Below are 22,298 nucleotides of genomic sequence, written 5' to 3'. Positions count from 1 at the left end.
TTTCTTACATTCCTTTTGAACCCACCACAGCACCTCACAGACACAGGCAGCAAATATTTATTGATTGACTGTTTCACAATAACTCCAAGGAGATGTTCATTACATGTTACAGATAATAGAAGACAAACACAAAAAGTTAAGGCTTTCTAATGACTGGTAAGGAATAACGCACTGAGGTCCACCCCAAAGAAATGACCAATCCTTTGGACACTAGCTGCAAACATCTGACACACACATACTTTGTTCTAAGTCACAGTAAGCGCCACTAAACACATCTGTCTTCCAAGAAGTTACTAGTCTAAAATGCCCAGGAACATCAGACAGATGAGAACAATCACAACCCAAAGAGGCTGAATGATTTAGTGCCCCACATATGCCTAGCACTTTACAGTTTACAAACACATTTTCAAAAACTCCACCTTATTAAAAAACAAACCACCTTTCAAGGTTGGTATCACTACCCCCATTTTATAGATGAAGCTGAAGCCCAGAAAAGCTAAGCAATTGCTGATTACCCAATTACTGAGAGGTAGAGCCTGTTCTTGAAATCCTATTTCTGATTACCAGATCAACGCTCTTTCCAGTTTACCATGCTTCTTCTTGTCTCACAGTCACAATACACTCATTCTCAAGATCTAGAGCCTATCTTCAGCACCCCAGACTTCACACAGAGAGGACAGAGCACATCCTGCCAGTTGTCTGGCCACAAACCTCCCCACCTCCAGTTCTCCCCGTCAGGGTTACAGAAATGAGCGAGGTCCTGGCTCCATGCCTGCGCTCCTGCTGTTCTCACTCCCTGAGTATCTGTGTCGGCACGGATACCTGTGGGCGGTCTCCCCAGTGCCAGTCTTCCTTCTGCCTTCCTGATGGACCCCACTCTCTGCCTGCTCCATATTCTGGGTGTGATCTGACTACTTTGTTCACATGTCTTTTAAAGCACTCACCAGTCTGGCTTTTACTTCATTTAGTTGTTTCTGATCATCTATTAAACAGAGATTACTGAACAGTTACTTGGACCTTTGTATCATGCCAGTGGCAGGGGACGTGATAGTTACAGAAAAGCCTCACTTCCTCACCAACTGTAAGCTCCTGGAGGGCAGGAGTAGTGTCTGATCAGCCTCTGAACGCCCTACAGCTGTGCGACTCAAGTAGCTGGTCTGGGAACTCCTTGCTCCTGTTTTGCAACAAGATAAGGAGCTGTGCGGTAATGTGAATGAGCACACAGCTTCCTTCACTGAGGAAGTTCTGCTACAAAAAATGTCAGCTGAACTAAACAGAATGCTTTGAGGCATGCTTGATTTATATTCTGGCACAAAATTCCTGTGTTCAGGAAATGGTTCAGATACCACCACTGGTCCATGGCCCATGTTTGAGTAGCACTAAACCAAAGCACTAGAAATATATTCTGCACGTGGAATGTGCTCAGTGAATTTCTCCCAAACTCAAGGAACAATAGCTCTTGGAAGCTCTCATTGCTATGACCATAATAGCAGAACCAGAAACTCGGAGAAAAGGTTTGCGGTCAGACAAATGGCAGAACATACTCTGCCCTCAGTTTTTGCAGCAGGTTGACAAAACCAAAAAACAGTTACACAGATTCTCATAGCTTCCTCTCCGATAACCAACCGACAGACCAGGTGCAAACTGCTGGGGAATCCTCTCTCTCTTCTCGTTGGTTTTGTTTGCAGAGGTTCAGGCTTCAGCCAGGCCCCCGCCACGGTGTACAGATACCAGCTTTCTGCTTCGACCGCAGCCTGCAGATGTGGGACGGGGCCAAGGTGGATGGGACCATATGGAATGAGTTGAGAAATCATCCCAGAGGGGCACCTTGGTTCATGAGCACAAACTTGCTGTAATACTACACGTTTCCTTGTACGGTATTTGTATTTAGTTTTATTTATTTACTTTTTTTTGTTGAGGAAGATTAGCCCTGAGCTAACATCTGCTGCCAATCCTCCTCTTTTTGCTGAGGAAGACTGGCCCTGAGCTCACATCCGTGCCCATCTTCCTCTACTTTATATGTGGGACACCGACCACAGCATGGAGTGCCAAGCAGTGTCATGTCCGCACCCGGGATCTGAACCGGCAAACACTGGGCCACCGAGAAGCGGAACGTGTGCACTTAACTGCTGCGTCACCGGGCCAGCCCCTATTTCGTTTTATTTTTGTATTTAGTTTTATTATTATAGTTGACTTAGCTGCAATTCTCACAACCACAATAGCACACCCCTACCCACTATGCACCAATAGATACAGCTTTGATGTAGCGCAGAATGGTCCTCTATTCTTCCTGGCTGTATGACTCCAGGCAAGTTGATTAGCCTCTCTGAGCCCAAGTTTGACACATCAGTAAAATGGGAAAACTTAGATGAAAGAACTCTGTAAACTTATGTTTAAAAAAACGTTATCTGTTTAGATTAATTTCTCTCTCTATAATATTTTTTTTTAAGGTTAAAGAACCAAAGCCTTTCTGAATTTATCCAAACCTTCAAGTTGCATGCAATTGTTACTCCAATTTCTTGCAATAGGTTGCAGTACAGATTTTGGCTAGTGTGGATATTAGAGGGTCTGGTACTTTTCCTTATGATCCAAGCTGTTTCACATTGTGTGCAGAAAGTAATACACTCACATAAATATCCAAATCTTCTTCGAGGCCTGGCTCACTTGTCACCCCATTCACAAAGCCTCCCCAGATACCCTGGGCTGGAAGAAATCTTGCCCTCCTCAGAACTCATTTTACCTGTTAAATTCCTATCATTTCAACTCAATAACTGTTTCCTGAGCATTCTACTTGGAGCTAAGGACTCCGATGATAAGGATACAAAGATAAACAGGACAAGATCTCACCCTCCAGGAACTCGTGGTCTTGTTTATGGGCTGTTACCAGTTATGTAAACAAGTTACTGCCACAAAGTGTGAAAGTGCACTGACAGAGGTACTAGCCAGGAGGAAGGATGACATACAAGAGGAAGTCATCAACCCTACTGAAGAAGGCCTGGGAAAGCTTCACAGAGGCTGTGCCAGCTGGGTCTTGGAGGCTGAATAGGAGTTCACCAGGTGGATGCAAGGAAAGGGCATTCTTGGCCGAGGAAGCAGCACTAGCAAAGACCTGACCTTGTGAGAATGCCTCAGGCATCTGGGGACTGTTAGGATGTCGGAACGCAGGCGCTGGGGAGGGATGCCCTGAGGTGAAGGGGGCGGGGTCAGGGAGGGAGGGTCTTTGGCGAGTCTCACATTCCATCCTGTGCTTGGCTGTTCATATCCTCGTCTTCCTTGCTAGACTGTAAGCTGGCTGAGGTCAGGACTCAGGGCTGACAGTGGCATCAGGCAGGATGCTCGGCACACAGCAGATGCTCAACAAATAAAAATGGTGAGTGCACACTGAAATGCACATTTGTGAGGCTCACAGTGTGTCTCCCCTATCTCACAGGAGGAGAAAAGGCCTCTACTTTTCTACAAATCTGTACCAGACGTGCAGTGGGTTATAATTCAGCCACCCTCTCAAAGCTATCCTTACACCTTCCTTTGGTACTTAACCCACTTTCCAGATGATGGGGTACAGCTCCCTGCACAGGAGAGCTGGAAAGGAGGCCATTTCAGAAGGCAGGAAGGAGAATGTGCCCAGCCAAAGCCCGGCTGACCTCCCTGACAGGGGGAGGAAAAGCTTGTCTTGGAGAAAGAACTTTCCAGCCTCAGAGCTGGCGCCTCAGGCCCTGAGTACACCAGCATGCCAGGGATGTCGATTTGCCTTCCAGAAAGTGAGAGTGAGAGTATTCCAGAGGCAAGGCTGTGGCTTAAAAAAAAATCATGTTTAATTTAAAAATTAGAAACTGGAGCAGGCTGTGAGCACAGGGGTTGATTGAAACAAAATTTAAATTCCTGTCAAGCCCATTTAAACACGGGGGCCCTTCATAGACAATTAGCTGCTCCCTGTGAATGCTGAATAAACTCAGGCCTGGTCACTGCGAGAAGAGAGGCGCCTACTGTGAGGCGCTGAAAAAAAAATTAACTAAAATCAGGCTGTATGAAATATTTAGCCTTCCAGTATATCACAGGGGTTTGAAAGTGTAAACAAGACAAAAATCGATTCCTCGGTGCCCTCAAATCAATCCCCCAAAATGGTTAGGGCATCTGTTTCTGCTAAATTTTGTTTACATCGGCAGATTTGCCTTAATTGCAGTTGTTTATCTCTCATTGTCCCTGGGGCCCTAATCTCCCGATTACTAATACTTAACACTCATTTCACATCTAAAGCTACTTCTAATCCTCAACAGGTTTTGGGGGCTCTTAAAATTATTGAAACCGCAGAGGCAGGAGACACGGCCTCTTTGTGAAAGGCCCATTTTCCCATCTACTACCAGCTGGGCCCAATCGTCACCAGGGATGGCTGCAACAAAGGTGCTAAAAGGCTCTTCCACAATGACTGCTGCTCCGCCGGGGATTCAGGGGATGAAAAAGAGCTTTGATGGAAAAATCCGAATAAGAGGCTAAAGCAGTCCAGCCAAATAAAGTTACTGTCATAATCAAACGCTGTCAATCACCATGAAAATCCAATTAAAAATGTTTCAGCACAGCCCTCTTAAGTGGAAAAATGTACCCTATTTATACAAATTTTTGTCAACTCCATACCAATCCCACAATTAGAAAGTCCTGCTATTAATTGAATCCCTCCCGCCCCCAAGTTTAAAAAGAGATGCAGGCCATTCAGAAGCCTTCTGAGGGAGTTGAGACACACACAGGCTATTGGTATACAATTAAGAGTTAATCGGGTTACATTTGAAAATTCCATTTTTATTTGTGTCAAGGGATCCTTTGCAAGAATAAATGAATGGTACCTATTCTCCTACTTCAGAATCAGTGACCATTTATATTAAGAGAACAGAGAAACGGTAAACCAGGATACTGGAAAGAAACTAGTCCGTGCTCTGGCAAATGTCTCTCAGTAGACCAAGGCCTAATGTTTAATTCTAATCTTGAAAATTAAACAGAGGACAGAAGGCCCAAATGTCTCTACTGCTTTTCTGCAGTCCCTAAATAGCCAAGTGAACCTCAAATTATCTGCAGGCAGATTTGGCCCCCCAAATAACTGTGTATCTACAAAAGGCCTCACTGAAACCACAAGGCTTGCCATCCCCAAAGGTCTCTCTCAAACCTGCTACAAATTAAAAAGCAAACAACCCATTAAACAAATCCAGCTGGTTACAACTGTAAATAGGAGGCTTCTAATATTTTTCCAGCCCTTGAAATTCCTGGTTAGACTCATTAATTATTGATAAGAATTGCATCTATTTATTGGAGTGTACTCACAGGAAAACAAGTTTGCTGCCTTCAACAGCAAATCCCAAATCAGAGACCAGGCTTCAAGATCCTTTTATGCTCCCCACAAATGGCTAAATGTTTCTGATCTTTTTCAGCCTAATCCATTATCCCCCAGAGCTGGGGGGGTGGGGTGGCATGCATCTGATATGCTGATAGATAAAGACCTTGGGGTCCCTTGCTATCAATCTAACCAGGCAAAGATGGTGCTGGCCAGGTGGTCTCCTTTAGGTCTCGGCTCTCTAATGACCTCTTGATTTGGAATTAACTGTCAGAGGTGAATTCTCCAGCGGTCAGAACACACGCCAGAGACCACAGGTGCTGCCGAGCAACACCTGCTTCACACTTTCTTGCTCTTCCCACACTTCCAGGGTGGGATGGCCCAACGCTGGTGTCTGTTCTGATTGGTCATGCCCATGCTATACTGGCTGTTAAATGCTTTAAATATTATCTCTGCAACATCCTAGAAATTCCTTTATTTTGGCACCAAATTATTTTACCCAGATGCCCTCTCATAGCAGGACATCAAACAAAAACCTCTGATCAGACCACGTATTCCATATGGTCACCCTAACTTCTACTGTATCTCACAGTGTCCAGAGATTGCTTGTTCTTGTGTCGGTTTCCTGAGCTTTACTCTGTGAGTTCCTGGAGAACCAGGGACATGTCTAGTTTGTCTTTACCTGTTCAATGTCTAGTACAGCGTTTTATTGAATTGGATTAGAAAGAGCGCCACATGCAAAGAGTAACTGATGGTGATTTCTCTTCTTTTAATTAGATCAGAGACCTCTCCAGAATGACAGTAGCATAGGACCAAGCTAGGCACTGAATTATAAGATCACGATCCTCCTTCAAGGAACTTATAATTTAGCTGGAGAAAAAAGTCTTAAACCAGTAAGTGTCACCTTTGGGCTGCTCCATACAATCACCTGGAGAGCTTTAAAAAATAAAACAGTACCTGCTCCCCAGTCCAAATGCCAGAGATTCTTTGATCCAGGTTGGGATCTAGGCATTTTTTTTCCCCCTGAGGAAGATTTGCCCTGAGCTAATATCTGTGACCAATCTTCCTCTTTTTTTGCTTGAGGAAGATTAGCCTTGACCTAACATCTGTGCCAGTCTTCCTCCATTTTATATGTGGGTTGCTGCCACAGCATGGCTGGCAAGTGGTGTAGATCCATGCCCAGGATCCAAACCCACCAACCCAGACTGCTGAAGTGGAGTGCGCTGAACTTAACCACTATGCCATGGGGCTGGCCCCTTTCTTTTTCTTTTTTTAGCCCACTCAGAGATTCTAATGAGTTGCCGTGGTCAGTACACAGACCAATTTGTGAATATAAAATAAGAATGCGATTTATATAATTAAGTGCTGTTCCAAGTTGGAGATAAATTATGGAGGGCTTCAGAGAAGGCAGTAAGCACTAGGAAGGGAAAGAGCGAGGAGAAGCTGAAGGGAGGAGGACGGAGGCCTTCAATGACACGGGGGAGGAGGGCATTCTAGGGTGAGGCCCCCACCCTAATAACAGAGACTCCCCAGGAGCTGAGCAGTGTCAAACGACACACTCCAAAGACCCAGCGTAGCCCCACTGAAGAGCAGCCTGATCTATCCACTTGACCGCATTCAAGATAACCAAACTATTCCTGCGGTCAAGTCTGCACAGCCTCATTGTGCCTTGAAACTTGATGCTGGGAAGATGACAGCTCAGTAAAACAAGAAAGAAGTATTGCAGGCAGGAGTTCAAACAACCAAAATCTTAAACAGGCAAATCACCACCATATTAAGAGATCTGACTTGACTGATAGAGGAAAAAAGTTATCCTTAACTGGGAAATTAAAACTGTCAGATTGCCATGATCAAGGAATGACAGATTTTTATCTATGTGTATCTCTTGCTACACACATGTGTATAAATACACACATATATTTATCTGCTATAGTCTTGTGAAAAGATTAAGCAGTCACGTCTATGGAAAGACAAAGCTTGTTTTCTGGGGTTATAATCCCTCTGTTCTTGCTGAAGTGCTAACATGTCATCAAAAATTCAAATTAAAGCTGTCTGATTTAGTGCGATCTCAAACATCCAGACAGTGATTCTGCCGTTGTAATTATGTGCAATTAAAAAGCTAAAATCAACTTCTTACTAGTGGATTCCTATTTATAAGCAGGCACAAACATGATTTTAATGGCCTTCAGAACTTGAAAATAATAAAAAAAATCATTACATCACTGTCAGCTGGACCCAACATGGAGCTCCAAACCTTCTGTGATGTCTTTTGTGCTCAAAGAAAATATTTAGTTGAAATTACAATCCCAGCCAGGGTTTCGCCCTGCAAATTCCAGGTGCCTTAGCTAACGAGCTGATTTTCACTTCCAAATGAGTAACCAAAAGCAAAAATGATGCCTGCAAGAATGGGCGGCCAGACACACATATGAGTCTGGCCCTGGTCTATTTTAAAACATGTTCAGTAAGACAAAGGCAAAGGTTAAATGCGGTAAACTACAACCAAGTTCAGACTTTCTTATTAAACCATCATTAGTATCTTAAAAAGCCTAGACTGCAAGCAGAGTGGTCCATGAGCACTATGCAAGGGGGCTGCCAAAATGTGCCTTTCCTCCTATTTGTGCTTAGGACATGAAAGCCCTCGATCAAAATAAACTAAAACTCATCTTTGGTCCATTTAGTAGAATGTGGTGATAATGAATTTTATCTGAGCCCTGTGCTCCCAGAGAGCAGTAACGGGTGAGAAAGCTCCCCGTTCTTTTGTTAGCCACAAAGGACCACACTAGTCTCACAGAGATAAGACCCTTTTCCATCCTTTCTCATGACTTCCATAAGACTGGCTGATGACTTCCTTGTTTACCTGCCTCCCTAACCTTGGCCCCCTCCCTTTTCTTTGAGACATTCCTCACTAATAAACATTTTCCCTATTGTACTAGTCTGAATAAAATCATCTCCTTAATTGTCCAGTGCATTTTACTTTCATAATGGTCAAAAGGTTTGGGTCTAATAATGGTGAACAAAGCCATTTGATGTAAACCCAAAAGTTACACCGGAATTTGAGTGCTGGAGAGACAGAAATCTAACGTGGTGATTTCCCCAATTTTTAAAAGGGACCATACAGATGTCCAATTTATCACATACCTTGATTAACTGAGAGAACAACCAACCAAACTATCTAAAAATGTAATGGCCATCAGCTTTGGATAAGCAGAAAAGCTACCACTGACAATTTAATTTAGAGGAGTTAAACAAGTTAACATCTCTTTGCAAGTAATTAAATGTTTAAACAGATTTTTCTGGAGCAGTTTGATGTTTACTAGCCCCCAAACAATTCCACCTCTTCTCCATAAAGCCTTCTCTGAGAGACGAGGTGCCTTCAAGTTTGCAGCTGCCGGGATTTAGACGAAGGGGAAAAAATCTAAAAGCACTATTTTGATTATAGCTGACGCTCCTCCCGCAAAACCCACACCTGCTTCTTGTATTTCCAGCCCCACTATTTACTTGCTTTCTAAGCAAAATGTCAAATTTCAATTGCAAAACTGCACTCTGTTTCTTCTTAGCAGCCTGAACAGAAAACCAGACCTGAGGAAATACTAACTGGGGACACCCTGCTCTGGAATGTACAAAGAAATGCGCAAAATAACTGGCATTAGAACCTAGGGAGAAAACCCATGTTTTTAAACAATTACTAAAGCAGTAGAGCAACAGCATAAAGACAATTTCTGCGCCAGCTTGTTTCTCTGAAATTCTGCCACTGAACAGCTAGAACAGATAATAACTATTAGTAAATCAAACTCCTCTGCAATATCCAGCTGTGCCTCATGCATTTACATACAGATAGAATGGGTATATGTTTTTAATATGTATGTGATACGTACTTTTACCACAGCCGAAGTGCATGCTACAAAGGAGGAGGAGAATGGGAATCGGATCAGCATGAGATAATAAAGTGGCCTAGATAAAGTATTAGCCAGCGATTGATCTCAAACCGGGATGCTGCTTCTTCTGACCTGATTACTTGCTATGCATAGATTCCATTAAATAGAGCTTAGACATGGAAAGCTTCTGGAAATACTCTAAATGCATAGAAGGATCTGCAGCACTCTGAACCCAAATTGTAACTGCAGAGGTGCCCATGGCCCACACCCTCCCTGATCAAGTCAAGGCCCACATTCAGGATAGGCTGGGAGGTTAAAGGGCCGCCTGACAGCTGGTGGGAAGCCCTGCTGAGTCCCATAGGGAGGGCCTTCGCCTTCCTGCACGCCCCCCCCCCCCAGCAAGCAAGCACCTTCCCAGTGAATACCTCCCTCGCAAGATGCTAGTAAGAAGCTGCTGGTCTGGTCCTGGCTGCACAGCTCTAACTAAGAGAATGAGAGGGTAGCAAGGGAGCTTAACAATCATTCAGGGTCATGGTCCCCTTTGAAAAACTGATGACAGCCAGGAATTCCTCTTTTCAGAAAAAAATGTAAATCTCCACAAAGCATGCCTGATTTTGGATGTAATTTCAGGGGCTCTAACAGACTTCCTGAAGTCACAGACCCTAGGTCAGGGACTGCTGCTCTCGTCCATCCCCTCATTTTGCAGATGAAGACACAGGTGGGGAGGGGATGGGGAGGTGCTGACAAGAGAAGGGAAGTGTGGAGGCCTTCTCTGCTAAATCAGAGCACGGCCTTAGCTACAAAAGAACACTAAAGCAAGACTGATTCGGCACAAGGAATTCTTTGTGATTTACACAAGCAAATGGTCTATACAGTAATGCTTCTTACCATATCCCTTTTATCTAAAAAATACCTAAACATATAATTTGAATAGCAAAATCAGACTTGAACATCTCCCTCTTAACGCTCCCATCTCAGGTTGACTCTGTCCTTGAGTTTAACGGTCTGATTTTTACTTTTTTGCTTCCCTCAATCTGATTATTGACATTTTGGGACAGCTTCTCTACCATCTTTGCATTACCATCCTCTCTCCTCTTGTTACAGTCCCACCAATCCTTCCTGACTGGCAGAAGCTGGTATTTTCCATGGAAGTCGTGACACCCCTGGCTTGGTTGTCTCAAGCCTGCTGAACACTCTGCCAGCTCCAGAGCTTCCACAGCCTGGAAACCTTTTCTGTGTTGGCTGGTCCTGGGTCACAGAACTGGGGCAGTACTGACCTACGTCTTTGCTGTGATTTACGTCAGGGGGACTTAAAAGTGGGTTCTCTAATAATGTAATCGTTATCATAGGAGCAGAAAGCGTGTGTGCAGGGTCCCTAACTGTCTAGTTGTGTCAGCAGTTGAATGTTCTTGGCTACATGCATGGCTGGTTTTCCTTTGTTGGGTTTAAAGACGACTCCTGATTTATGCTATAGCTCTTAAAGAATTGAAGAAAGGTCAGATCTTCCCTAAGGGTGAAGGACTTCCCTATCTTGAATGGGAGTCCACTCAAGAGAACTCACTCAAGAAAAAAGGTACATGTGCCGCTTCTATGTCAGGTCAAAGTTTTCAGACCTAAACACTAGGGTTCCTTCTATAAGAAGTGAAATATCTTAACAGGTTGCCCAGCTGGTGGTGAATACGCTGCCTATCTAAACTTCACCTTTGTGGGTTTGGGACTCCATGAGGCCAATGACAAGAGGCACTGGAGGTTTCATCTTGCTCTGAAAAGGTCTAGGGCCTCCACACACTTATGCTTTGCCCATCCTGTTGCCTTTGCCTGGAAGGACCCTTTGAAAACTCTCTATAAAATTCAGCCTATCCTCCAAAAGCTCTTTTCAAATGGTACCCTCTCCATGTAACTTTTCCCCATTTTCCCAAAGGGATCCCCCAGAGCTCTGCAGTTCTTTCAGAGCAGTTATTTTATTCTAGTTACTTGTATACTTGCCATGTCTCCCGTAAGATTGGATGCACGGGACTTACTCTTCTTTGTATCTTTTGCTGAGTCTAGCACAGGACTTTGCACATAATGGTCTATAAAGATCCACTGAATTCAATTGTTTGCCTGGTTCTGAGATCTCCTGAGATGATGTGGATGCCAATGATGAAACTTTTGAGTGAATTCTTTATGTAGCTTAATGACTACTGTCAGAAAAGTGCACTGGCTCATGTGGACGCTGGTCTCCCCAAAATGTGAGTGTTAAGGGAATTTCTTGGTCCAGCTTTAAAATACTTCCACTTAGAACATAAAAACTGGTAACCATCTTAGGAACAACCCCACAAAGTAGAGAGAATTAAATAGCTAAACAACCAAATGAGATTTGAATGGCTTCAAGGGTCTAAACTTGAGTTTTACATTTCATCTTTAAGATCGATATGGTCAAAAATTGCAAAGATGATGCTATTGGGTATCCTGGTATATAAGGTGAGCCTACCAAATAAAAAGACAAAAACTGCTTGAGTGCCCCTGTGTTCATGGCCCTCCCTTCCTACATTCTGATTTACTCAGGCTGGGACTTGCTGTGATCACCAGTGGTCAAGGTGACACCCGAATTTCAAGAGTTCTCTGATGGTGAATCTGTAACTCTCAGTATTTCCACCTGATCCCATCTCTGATTTTCTTCCTTTGATTTGGGAAATGCAGGCCCATAGGGAAACCTGGACAATTCTGCAGGCCTCACAGTTGATGTGGCCCAAGCTGTGCAGACCAGGTTGGTACCCTGCTGGCTAGAGCTACCGTGCTTGGGAGATAAAGTGCTCATTTGGTGAAAGGCAGGCCCCCACCCACAGACAAATGTGTTCTACAGTTCATGCCTTCCAGAGGACGCTCTCAGCTTCCAGATGGGAGCACCATCAAATAGGTTGTAGGCGGACAGGGAAAAGGAAAAATTAAAGCCTTTAATATGATACAAGGAATAAAGGACTGGTTCCTTAAGACTGGGTCCCTAGGATGTGACTCAGATTCCTCAAACCAGAGATGACCTGCTTTCTTCGCATCCCCAACTGGATCCAATATTTTGGCCAAAGGCAGGCAGGGCTCAACTCCCTTGGACCACAGGAGCCCCACACACATCCCATTGTTTCCTGTCTCCTCACTAAGCCTTTTCTAAGCCAGGGGGTGCCTCTCTATTGCTATACCTAAGGGAATAAATTCATTTAAATCAAACTGTGAGCAGTACCAGAAACAATGTTAAATTAAGTATAGGATGGTGCTTCCTGTGACTAAATTTTTCATTGTATTTTATTGATTTATTGGTATTTATCAATTAAAAATGCAGGACAGCACAGACCAGGGTGTATAGTTGTAAAGAGATATATTGAAATACGTATCCCTGTGTCTCTCCACACACACATACAAACACACAGACATCCACATCCACTTGCTTCCAAGGCACTGAAAGTACTCATCTTTAGCCTTGTCTTTATGACTTGCCACCCTGGAGTGGGGTTCCTTACCAACATGTACATCCCTATACATTTACGGGAGTTTGTACAATCTACAGATGTTTTATTTATAAGTGGCCAACTCATTGCATCATCGAAACATGCATTTACAAACAGATATCTGTTTTATGAAACCCTATGCCTTTGTTTTAACAGCTGAGCTATCCAGCCATAGCATAATAATGTATAAGGTAAATGGTCTCCATCTCTAGAATCTGTTCCAAGTTTTCTCAAACGTGACTAACTGCATGAATTTCCCAACCATCAAAGAGACCCACTCCCCAAAAAGACCAGTGTATTCTAGACATGAAATGTGCACAGTTATAAACTGCCGAAGTTTTAGGGATGAACTTTAGCTTGAAACTACCCTGAAAACTGCGATTTTGCTCCAGGGGTAACATGAAGGAGAAAACCACCTTTCTGGAAAGTACTCACAATGCAAAGGGGAAATATACTGTTATTTTATATTTGGGGGTGAAATCTGTATCGTAAAGAAGTTTGGGTACTTAGAATGTTTATTAGGATGAAATACAAAGGATGAAAACCTGTGAGCCGATATCTGTAAAACGCTTATTGTTTAAAGTGGTAAAAGAAAATTGGTCGGAATTTGCTCTGATTACAATAATCTAAAGACAAGGAATGGTATGCAAAACATTAGAAAGAGCAGACTATAATTATTATTTACTAATGCTCGAGCCTAACGTATTCTAACAGCTTGCGCATTGTCAAATCAACAATCTGCACTAAATAAATGACCATTTGGGAATTGTTAGGAAGTGTCTCTGTTCTCTCCCTGCTTGACTAAAAACTGTCATTTGCAATCAAAGAAAGTGGCCTTGGAGCTGCGAACACAGCACTAGCAGCCTTGTAGTTGTCTCCTTCTGAGGAAAGACAGAAGATTCACATTAACTTGGTCTTTTGCAGCCAATCTAATTTCATTCTACATGAATTCGAGAGGACGCCACACCATTCAGAATTTCCTGTAGGATAGCACTAAAAACTTAATAGGCTGACTGTCTTCTCTGTTACCAATCCTCTTAATTCTGAGAGGCTGTAGTAGCAAATGAGGACAAGGAGTAACCTAGATTAACTTGTGACCCTTGAGTGTGAGGCAAAGGAAAAGAGTTCTGCATTAAGTGTCAAAATGGGGATGGAATTTTAAAAAGTAAAAACTCCTATCTAAGGATATGTGCTTTAAAAACACCTAACCAAATAAAGTAAATAATGTTGCCTCTCCAGAGCCTTCGGATGTTTTAAACTCCATTCTGGTCCTTTTAACAGAATGTTAAGCACAGATATATAAATGGAGAATTCTAATGTAATTAAAGAAATTTACTCACCATCAATTCCTCAGGAGCTGGCCTTTCTTTTGGCTGTTTTCGCATGCTGTAGGAGAAAAAGAAACCCCTCATGTTATCTATGTCACTTGGAAATTTCTGCTCTAATTTCCACTATTGACTATTTCCCCTGGAATTTCAATGTTTTCAAAATTCAGCATGTTCAATTCTTGGCCAAAGTATTAGCATCTATTCCCTTTCTTTTATTTTGGCCTTTAATTAATCAGATTTTGGGAGATCTCCATGAATCAGAAACACAAAGGTTCTTTTTGGAGTTACTCTTGCAATACAGATGAAAAATGAATTTAAATTTATTCCAATTCTACTTTTGAAACTAATGTGCAAAAGAGCAGCAATATTCTCTTCCTGACTCAATTATCAATTTATTTCAAACTTAAATTTAGGGAACGATCTATTTCTTTTTGGTAAACAGGATAAGACAATATGAAAAGAAACATGACTATCAAGTCAAATGAGAAAACATCTCATTCCTTCATTATTATTCCAAATGACAAGTAATACATAAAAGAGGTCAGGAATCTAGATAATGCTAAAAATTACAAATGGGTTATTACATTATCTAGACTTTCATTTATTTTGGCTACAAGTTGATAATTCATTAAACAGCTGTGGGAAAGTTAAGTTTGTTTAAACTGCTTAAAGAACCACATTCCTCATGCAAAATATTTCTTGTCTTACATGCCATAGGCATCACTAGTGGCTGTGGCACGTACTTAGCTACATGATGAAGCAGCCACACACGGGACTGACGTGACTGTGGGCACCTTGCCTACTTGATGGCCTAAACTCAGAGTGTCTGTGGGATGAAGTCGAGAAAAGAGATTGTTGCTTCTGTTATTTGGAAAATCGCACCAACGCTTTTTCTTTATATAAGGCAACCTCTAACAAGCAAGAAGATAACCCTCCATACAATCTCTGCATTTGCTGACACTATTTTTGTTTTAAGTAGAGAGATTTAATGATCATTTGCTAAACGAGAACGGTAGTTAGGAACCATTAATGACATTGAGGACATTTTCCTTCCCTATAAATAACCATATGCACCTCTCAAATACTGCACCCATTAGTAAGTAATTTAAGCTGTCTCGCCAGTGGAGTTGGTAACAGTCCTAATCTGACATTCCAAAGTAGCTGTATCTCTTGGGAAAACAAAGCTATTACCCACTATCATTTCTGTTTTGGCTTGACATCTCTGGAAATTTCAACACAGGTTATCCTTCCCTCTGTCTCCATAAAACTTTTATATAATAGCTGATTAATTTTTTAGACAGAAGGAAGGGAAAGCCTTATCTGCTTTTCTCCCTGTCTGCCCAGAAGCGGCCCCACCCCCAGGTTGGTCTTGGACCACGCAGCGAGATAAGCGTGCTGGTCCCGTCACAAATCCAGCACCTCTGGAGCGAGTGATGCCTAAACCAGACATTCCAGGTAGCTTAGGAATCGCACAGTTTTTCAATTTCTACATTTCAAAATAGGGCATTCCCATGATGGGCTTCTAAGTGTTTTTAGGAATCTCCACATAAAGGAAATTAAGAGAAATTAATACATATTTCTCTGGATAATTGCTCTAATATTATTAATGAGCTCAGGATTCCAATGTTTAACCAACATATATGTTTTCCAACATGGCATGCTTTGGAAATAAAATGTCTGCAGAGTGAAAATAGTTTTTAACAGCTATGGAATATTACATAAGTATTTTAAAAAATAGAAACAATGTTAATAACGTTTTAAAAGTTGGGGGGAAAATCTCTTCCCTACATATTTTCCTATGGTATATAAACCGTGTGAGACATTTTTATTAAGAGGTAACATATTACACCTAGTCAAAAAGGTGATAAAGCTTGACATCTTTATTAAAGAATATGTCTTGGTTTCACTTTAGTGTAATCATCAGATGGATCTGGGGTGGTGGGGAAGGGGACAGTGTTTCCATTTAGCAAGGGCTCCTGACTGTACCATTTAGTGGCACCAGAGGAATGGAGGGTTCATTTTCCACCAGTGGACATGATTCCAAAGGAGTGATGAAATGAGGAATTTGGTGAAGGAGGGAAAGAGAAGCAAATGTAGTTACGAAGGAGTTCCAGAATGTCCAGAACAGTTTCTAGTTAGTTCTATCTCCTGCTTTGGTCATTTCTATGCTCCTAATTTCCCCTCTCTCTCCCTGCTGGGGTGAGGGAGAGGGCAGGGGGAGGGCAGTGGGGCAACTGGGCCTTCCAAGGCCACACAAGTACTGCCCAGATGGGAGAGATGGATGACATGAAAGGGATAATGAAAGAAAAACTGGTTCTACTGGGAGGAAAAAGGCAGAAGCTGAAAACCTTTGGCAGAAAAATGCCTGTTTCCTCAGGTATTTTGTAAAATGACAAGGGGATGCCTAGAGACTCTGAGGGCCCCTTTGATCTAAATCCTGTGGTTCCTCTCAGTTCTTTAATGGTTAAAGTGGGCCTAATGGAACCATGTTCTCATAGTCTTTCAAACATCAAAATTCATTGAAATGGGACACCAGTATCATGTTTAAAATATAACCAAAGATAAAAGTTATTTACTGAAAATCCGATGAATTAATAAACTATGCTGCTTCTACTAAGTGACAGACAGTTTTATGGGTAACTTGAGGTTACATTAATAAAAATAAGCTTCATATGTCTGTTCAATAGGGGCTATAAAATTGCATATTTCTTAAAAAAAAAAAAATTGGATAGCAACAGTATCTGTGCTCAAAGAAGTAGCCTGATTCTCAGCAGTTTATTAAAACAGGAAAAAGCCTCTAAAGTACATTTACGACCCTTTGTGTAAATAACGTTTACATAATTTAAACAATTTCTTCGGCTTTGCTGCCCCATCTGCCCAAGGCCCCGAAGTCCCTCCATCTCCAAAAGGAAGCAGGGAGAGCCATAAGGTCTCCCGGAGCCGCCGAGTTAATGGCATGTATCATTTACATTGAGGGCATGGCATGTTTGCAAACGGGCTCACCACTGAGTGATGAAATGTACAAATGGCTCGGAGAACTCTCCAACCGGAAGGACAGGCGAATCCTGGGATGGAGGAAAAACAAGTCACCAAAAGTCACAGCAATTTCTTCTTTCTTTATACCGCGCCCCCACCCCCACAGCACCCCTGGCCAAAAGAAGCAGTATGAAGATGAATATATAACAAGGATTCACCACCATGTGGGAAGGAGAATAAGGCCTCATCTATTAAAAAGACTGTCTACATCCTCTTCCACATTCATGTAAAACTGCCAAATTTAAAGCCACACACATTTTACGATGGTGAGGAACATGAGAGCAAAGGGGGAGGTGAGGTGAAAAAAGGACAATGATAGCCACAGGGGAGGAAAGAAGGTACGAAAGTGTAAATGAGAAATTAATGATTATTTAAGTAACACACAAATGGTCTTGTAATTAACGAAGAGCTGTGAAATTATTCTTGTGTTGACCTTTGTTTCTTTTACTGGATTTGCTATTTATTTACACTTTCCTTTTTATTTACATTTATTTGTATATTTAACTGCTCTTAACTGCTTGCCCATAACTGAATCATCTGGGTCGGATTTTTTTTATTTGAATAGAAAGGCTTTTATAGAAGAAGCTGTTTCCTGAAAAGGAATTTCGGCCTATTTGCCAGTCTAGGCTAACTCATCATAGGAGAAAGCCAGTGAATTCAGGACACGATGAACAACTCCCATCTTGACCACCAAACAGAACTGGGGTGGAGGCGGGAGTCACTCAAAAGAGCAGAAAACCACACGGCCACAAACGACAACCACCGAGTAACACAGGGAGCAAACCCCATTACCATTTGCAAAGGAAGGCTTTAAGAATTTAGGAGTTTTTCCAAGAATGACAGAGAGCGCCACTGTGTTTATAGTGTAACGGCTCAGGATGTAATGAAATTACACTGCAGAGTACTTTAACAGTCATCTCATTAGACCTACAGTTGGAACAAGAGAGCCACATAAAGTAGGCAGCTGCAAATGACTCCATTCTCATCTATTCTCATTTGCTATTAAAAATACCTTTCGGCGGCTTTTTTCCTCCCTGACATCCCTACACAAAGTGCCCTGCAAAGTATGATACATGCACCTATTTAAATTAACAAAGGAATGACTTATTTTAATCTCACTGTGCTTTGGAGTGCTTTGGCCATTTGGATGAGCAATATATCATTACATACAACCTTCCAGCGCTGCAGGCAAGAAACTCAGAGCATGCAGCATTTGGTGGGAGCCAAACAATTTCTCTAGCACACAACTGTGTCAAATGCATGCATGTATTCATTATTGAGAACGAGAGGAAATAGCTTTGATGTAGTGGAAAAAAGAAGATGATAAAAGCACCTCTGCAATATGCGTGTCATTATCAATGGTGGCAGATAGATACAATTGCACAGCCTCCTATGTGATTAGTAAATATACATATAATTGCTGTGGCCAATTATCAGAAAAATGAGATCGGTAATTACAAGACAGAAAATTAACTAGAACTCTTATTAAGGCTTTGTTTCCAATTCAAACAATTGGAAACTGCTGGAAAATACAATTAAATCAAAACGAACTGAGGGGGTCAAAGCAGCCAAAAAAAGAGAAAAATCCCAAAGAGATTAAAAGAAAAGGAATGTGAACAAAATGTTTCTTAGTTTTTGCGTATCTGTCCTCTTTGAATTTACTCTGTTCATCCAGAGCAGAGGAAGGTTAGTAATTGTAAGCTTAAAATTCTCATCAGTGGAGAGAGGCTTCCAAGAGGAAAGGAAAACAAAGGAAAATGGGAGTGACATAAAATCCTGCCAAGTTCAAAGGATTACATGTAGGCATTACGTAGAGAAGACATGAAAAACGGGGGGGCTGATGAAATAGTCCACTCAAAGGAAAGAAGGCACGCAATAACACAAGGCCTCGACCAAGGTACTCTAAAATGGTCACAGAAGTCCCATCGGTTTGAAGAGCAAAAATAAAACATGATATCAATTTTAGCCTGGCCTGTTTTAGGAAAGCCATATATATCATCAAGCCTGCAAGATTCTACAAGGCCCAGTTCAAGAAATGACATTTTACTGTCTCAAAAACTATTAGTAAAAAGATAGTTCAAAGTCTGAGGTACAAAAACTATGGACTCTGATCAGGTAGTTAATTCTCCAAGTTATTCTTTTCTAAAATTTTTTGGGAGGCTGTAGTACTGGAAGTGTCTGAGTAGTGGTTGCTTTAAAATGTAATGTTTAGGAAAATAAAAGCCTCCTGTTGTAATGTGGCTGAATATTTACCAAGATGGTTAAAATTCTGCACTGGTTTTCTATAAAGATCCTGGTATAAAGCGTGATGCTAACGTGAGCCTCATTTCAAAGTATGATACTAAGAGTAAATTAATGAATTATAGACTAGGCAACTTGATGAAGATGTCATTTTAACATGGATGAGAAATAAAACGAGGAAATGTGACATCGTTGCATGGGTAGTTAATTTTATTTAAGACCTGATATTGTAGCCTGTTAAGTTCCTCATAATATAAAACTAAGGAACACTGGGTGGTACCCATGAATAATTTATTTCACTTGTGAAAATGCCAGCCCAAGTCGACTTTGCAGAACCACAGAGAGTGGATTCTCATCTCAGTGGTGCCTGGAAAGAATCACTCATCAAAGATGCAGGGGGAAATTCTAATCTCACATGCATAATGCCAGATATTTCTTTTCATTTTAAAATCCACATCTCTTGCATACCTCAAAGGAGAATTTCCTGCAATGCAGAAATGACTAGTTGTGGGGGAGGGGGTCAGAATGTCACACACAGACATGAGGGAGGGGCAACGGAGTCCTCTGAGAGCCTCCAACTGCACAAAAGCACGCAGGCTGTCAACACTCCAAAGGAAAGCAACCAACAGCCTGACAGCGCTCACCACGCTGGGGGAGTTTAAAGTGTACTTTTCTCATTTTTAAGCAAGTAAAATTGGAATTAGTTTAGATCAGGATGTAAAAACCTCCAAGAACCTATTTCATTATCTAATTCAAATCTGTTCGAAGGAGAGAGGGGAAAAGTCACCGCCTGGTTAGAGGGAGACTGAGAACCATGCCAAGGGGTTCAGAGGATCTAGCAGTTGCTGCTCCTTATCAAAAATGTTCTCTGTGAAATACGGGATATGGGGTCAGGCAAGATGAAGAAATACATTTCAAAAATATAAACACGAATTGGAGAAGCAGTTACACTAATAACTCAAAGTACTGGCTGAAACCAACTCTAAATTGTTAATAAACGTCACTCTCTTTGAGACCTTGGGTGCCATACTTCACCTTAAGGGCTTTTTCGGGGATGCTCTTCTGTTGAACTTCTAAGCACGCAGGCATGGAACAAAACAGTGGACACAACCTTAACCAAAAGCCTTATCCTGAGATTCTGGTCCCAAATCCACTTTAGGGCCCTGCTGGAGGGGCCCGAGCTGGATCCTGTTATCGAGCAGGAAACTGTCATATAAAAATAGCTGCCACAAACCATTTCACTAAGCAATTCTGGTCATCAAGGAGGACAGTCTCCAAGTCTCAGAGGTTTCAGTAACTACCTGGTCAGCCCCTTTCACTAAACAACTGGAACACAAGCACGCGGCATGCTAGAGAACAGCGAAGGACAATGGGAAAAAAGTTTGAGTGATGCCTTTGCCTTGTGAATAATGAACAGTTCAGGAAGGTCAACCCATTACAACTGAAACTGTTTAATTATTAATTATGCACAATCTATGAGCAAAAGGACAAGTTCAGAATGTTTAATGTATGTAACTTCAACTGGACTCTCTCTGGGTATTTTGTTATTAGCACTTGTCAGCAAGGTACTCAGGCATAAAAAAAGGCAAGCAGCAGAAAATCTGAGAGTGTGTGTGTACCTGCACACTCAAAGAGGTGGAGAGGAGGTGGGAGGAGGAGGTCCAAGTCCAACCACAGCCGCTGCTGGCTCACTCGCAGAGTAAGTTTGCCAGTAAGTACACTCTGTGATCCTGAGAGCAGGCAGGTCAGGTGGATACTCCAAACACAGAAAACATATGAGAAAAATGCTTTTGAAATGACTTACTTAAAAGGGAGATCATTATTTTAAATACTTGTTTTTTTTTGGAGGCCATGTTTCTTGGCTTTGAAAGGATCCATGTCATTAATGTTCACACATACACAGGAGTGCATGTAAAACTGGTAGAATCTGAATAAATTCAAAGGATTGTATCAATTTCAACTTCCTGGTTGTGAGATTGTACTATACTTACGAGCTGTTACCACTGGGGGAAACTGGGTGAAGGGTATACAGGATCTCTCCATATTATTTCTTAGATCTGCATGCGAATCTAAAATGATGTCAAAATTGAAAGTCTAAAAAGAAAAAGGTAAGGAGCTATTTTAAAAAACTGTGGTGAGGTCCAAATTCTTAGCAGAGCTCTGCTTTGTATAACGGAAAACAGCCTGACATACCTACTTAACTGGAAAAAAGTTAAGAGACATTGCTTAAAAAATATACCTGAGAATTTAATTTTTGCCTTTAATTCATAATTAAAGATGACAATGGAACCTGAAAATGATGTGGTGCTTAATTCAGACACTGATAGGGAATACACATAAAATACTATATAAAAATGATGAAATCCTTCACTACTTATTTATTAGTTCATTCATTCAACAATTTTCTTGACCACTCACCATGTCAAAGGCACTGACCCTGGCTTGTGGGATGGCTGATACTTAATCTATACCCCCAGAGAATCTGTGTATTCTTCAGGAGACAAGATATGCACCCCTAATAAACAGCCCTGCAAGATGGAGGAACTGGCCAAGTGAGAGGCCATGGCTGGTGCTCAGGCAGTACGGGGAGCTCCTGGTGTTCGATTTACTTTGGCTGGTGTATTTGAGTCCCTAAAGGAGAGTGATGGAGAATAAGACAGAAGAGTCTGGAGGCTGTGAGATACCTTCTCTGCTCTTCTACTTTCTTCCTTCCTCACTCCTGGAGAGCACCGGTGGTGAAGGGACCTTGAACATCTTAATCTGTGTCCTGTTCCCTTCTCTTTGTGCCAAACAGACATTCCTTCAAACCAAGATTTCACACTTATTGGCAGTAAAACAAGGAAGATAGAAGCACAACTCAAAAATCTCAAGGTGTTTGCCACAATGGTGAATTCTAAGGTGAGTTGTACTGTGGTTAGATTAAACCAGCCTGGCAAGTTAAATAAAATATGGATAGCCTTCTAAGATTTTTAATAGTCTATTTTTAGACATCACGGTGTCAAGCCATCAAGCCAACAGG

General features: G+C 41.8%; 1 protein-coding gene across 6 annotated transcripts in view; it reads right to left on the bottom strand.

Annotated features, from left to right (window-relative positions):
• MAP2K5 (mitogen-activated protein kinase kinase 5) overlaps positions 1-22,298 on the bottom strand; it is a 244,156-nt gene that overhangs the window by 21,120 nt on the left and 200,738 nt on the right. For 4 of the 6 annotated variants that reach the window (XM_046653610.1, XM_046653611.1, XM_046653613.1 and 1 more), the window contains 2 exons: positions 17,006-17,067; positions 14,015-14,060 (listed from right to left, as the gene is read on the bottom strand). In XM_046653610.1, coding sequence (XP_046509566.1) covers positions 14,015-14,060; positions 17,006-17,067 — 108 coding nt within the window. Of the gene's footprint in view, positions 1-14,014; positions 14,061-17,005; positions 17,068-20,898; positions 21,374-22,298 lie in introns of those variants that run through there. The other 2 variants (XR_006887499.1, XR_006887498.1) reach the window with 2 other exon arrangements.

Source organism: Equus quagga, chromosome 2 (genome assembly GCF_021613505.1).
Source record: "Equus quagga isolate Etosha38 chromosome 2, UCLA_HA_Equagga_1.0, whole genome shotgun sequence".
Lineage (NCBI taxonomy): Eukaryota > Metazoa > Chordata > Mammalia > Perissodactyla > Equidae > Equus > Equus quagga.
The sequence above is the reverse complement of the archived record's forward strand: the minus strand, read 5'-3'. Positions and strand labels throughout refer to the sequence as shown.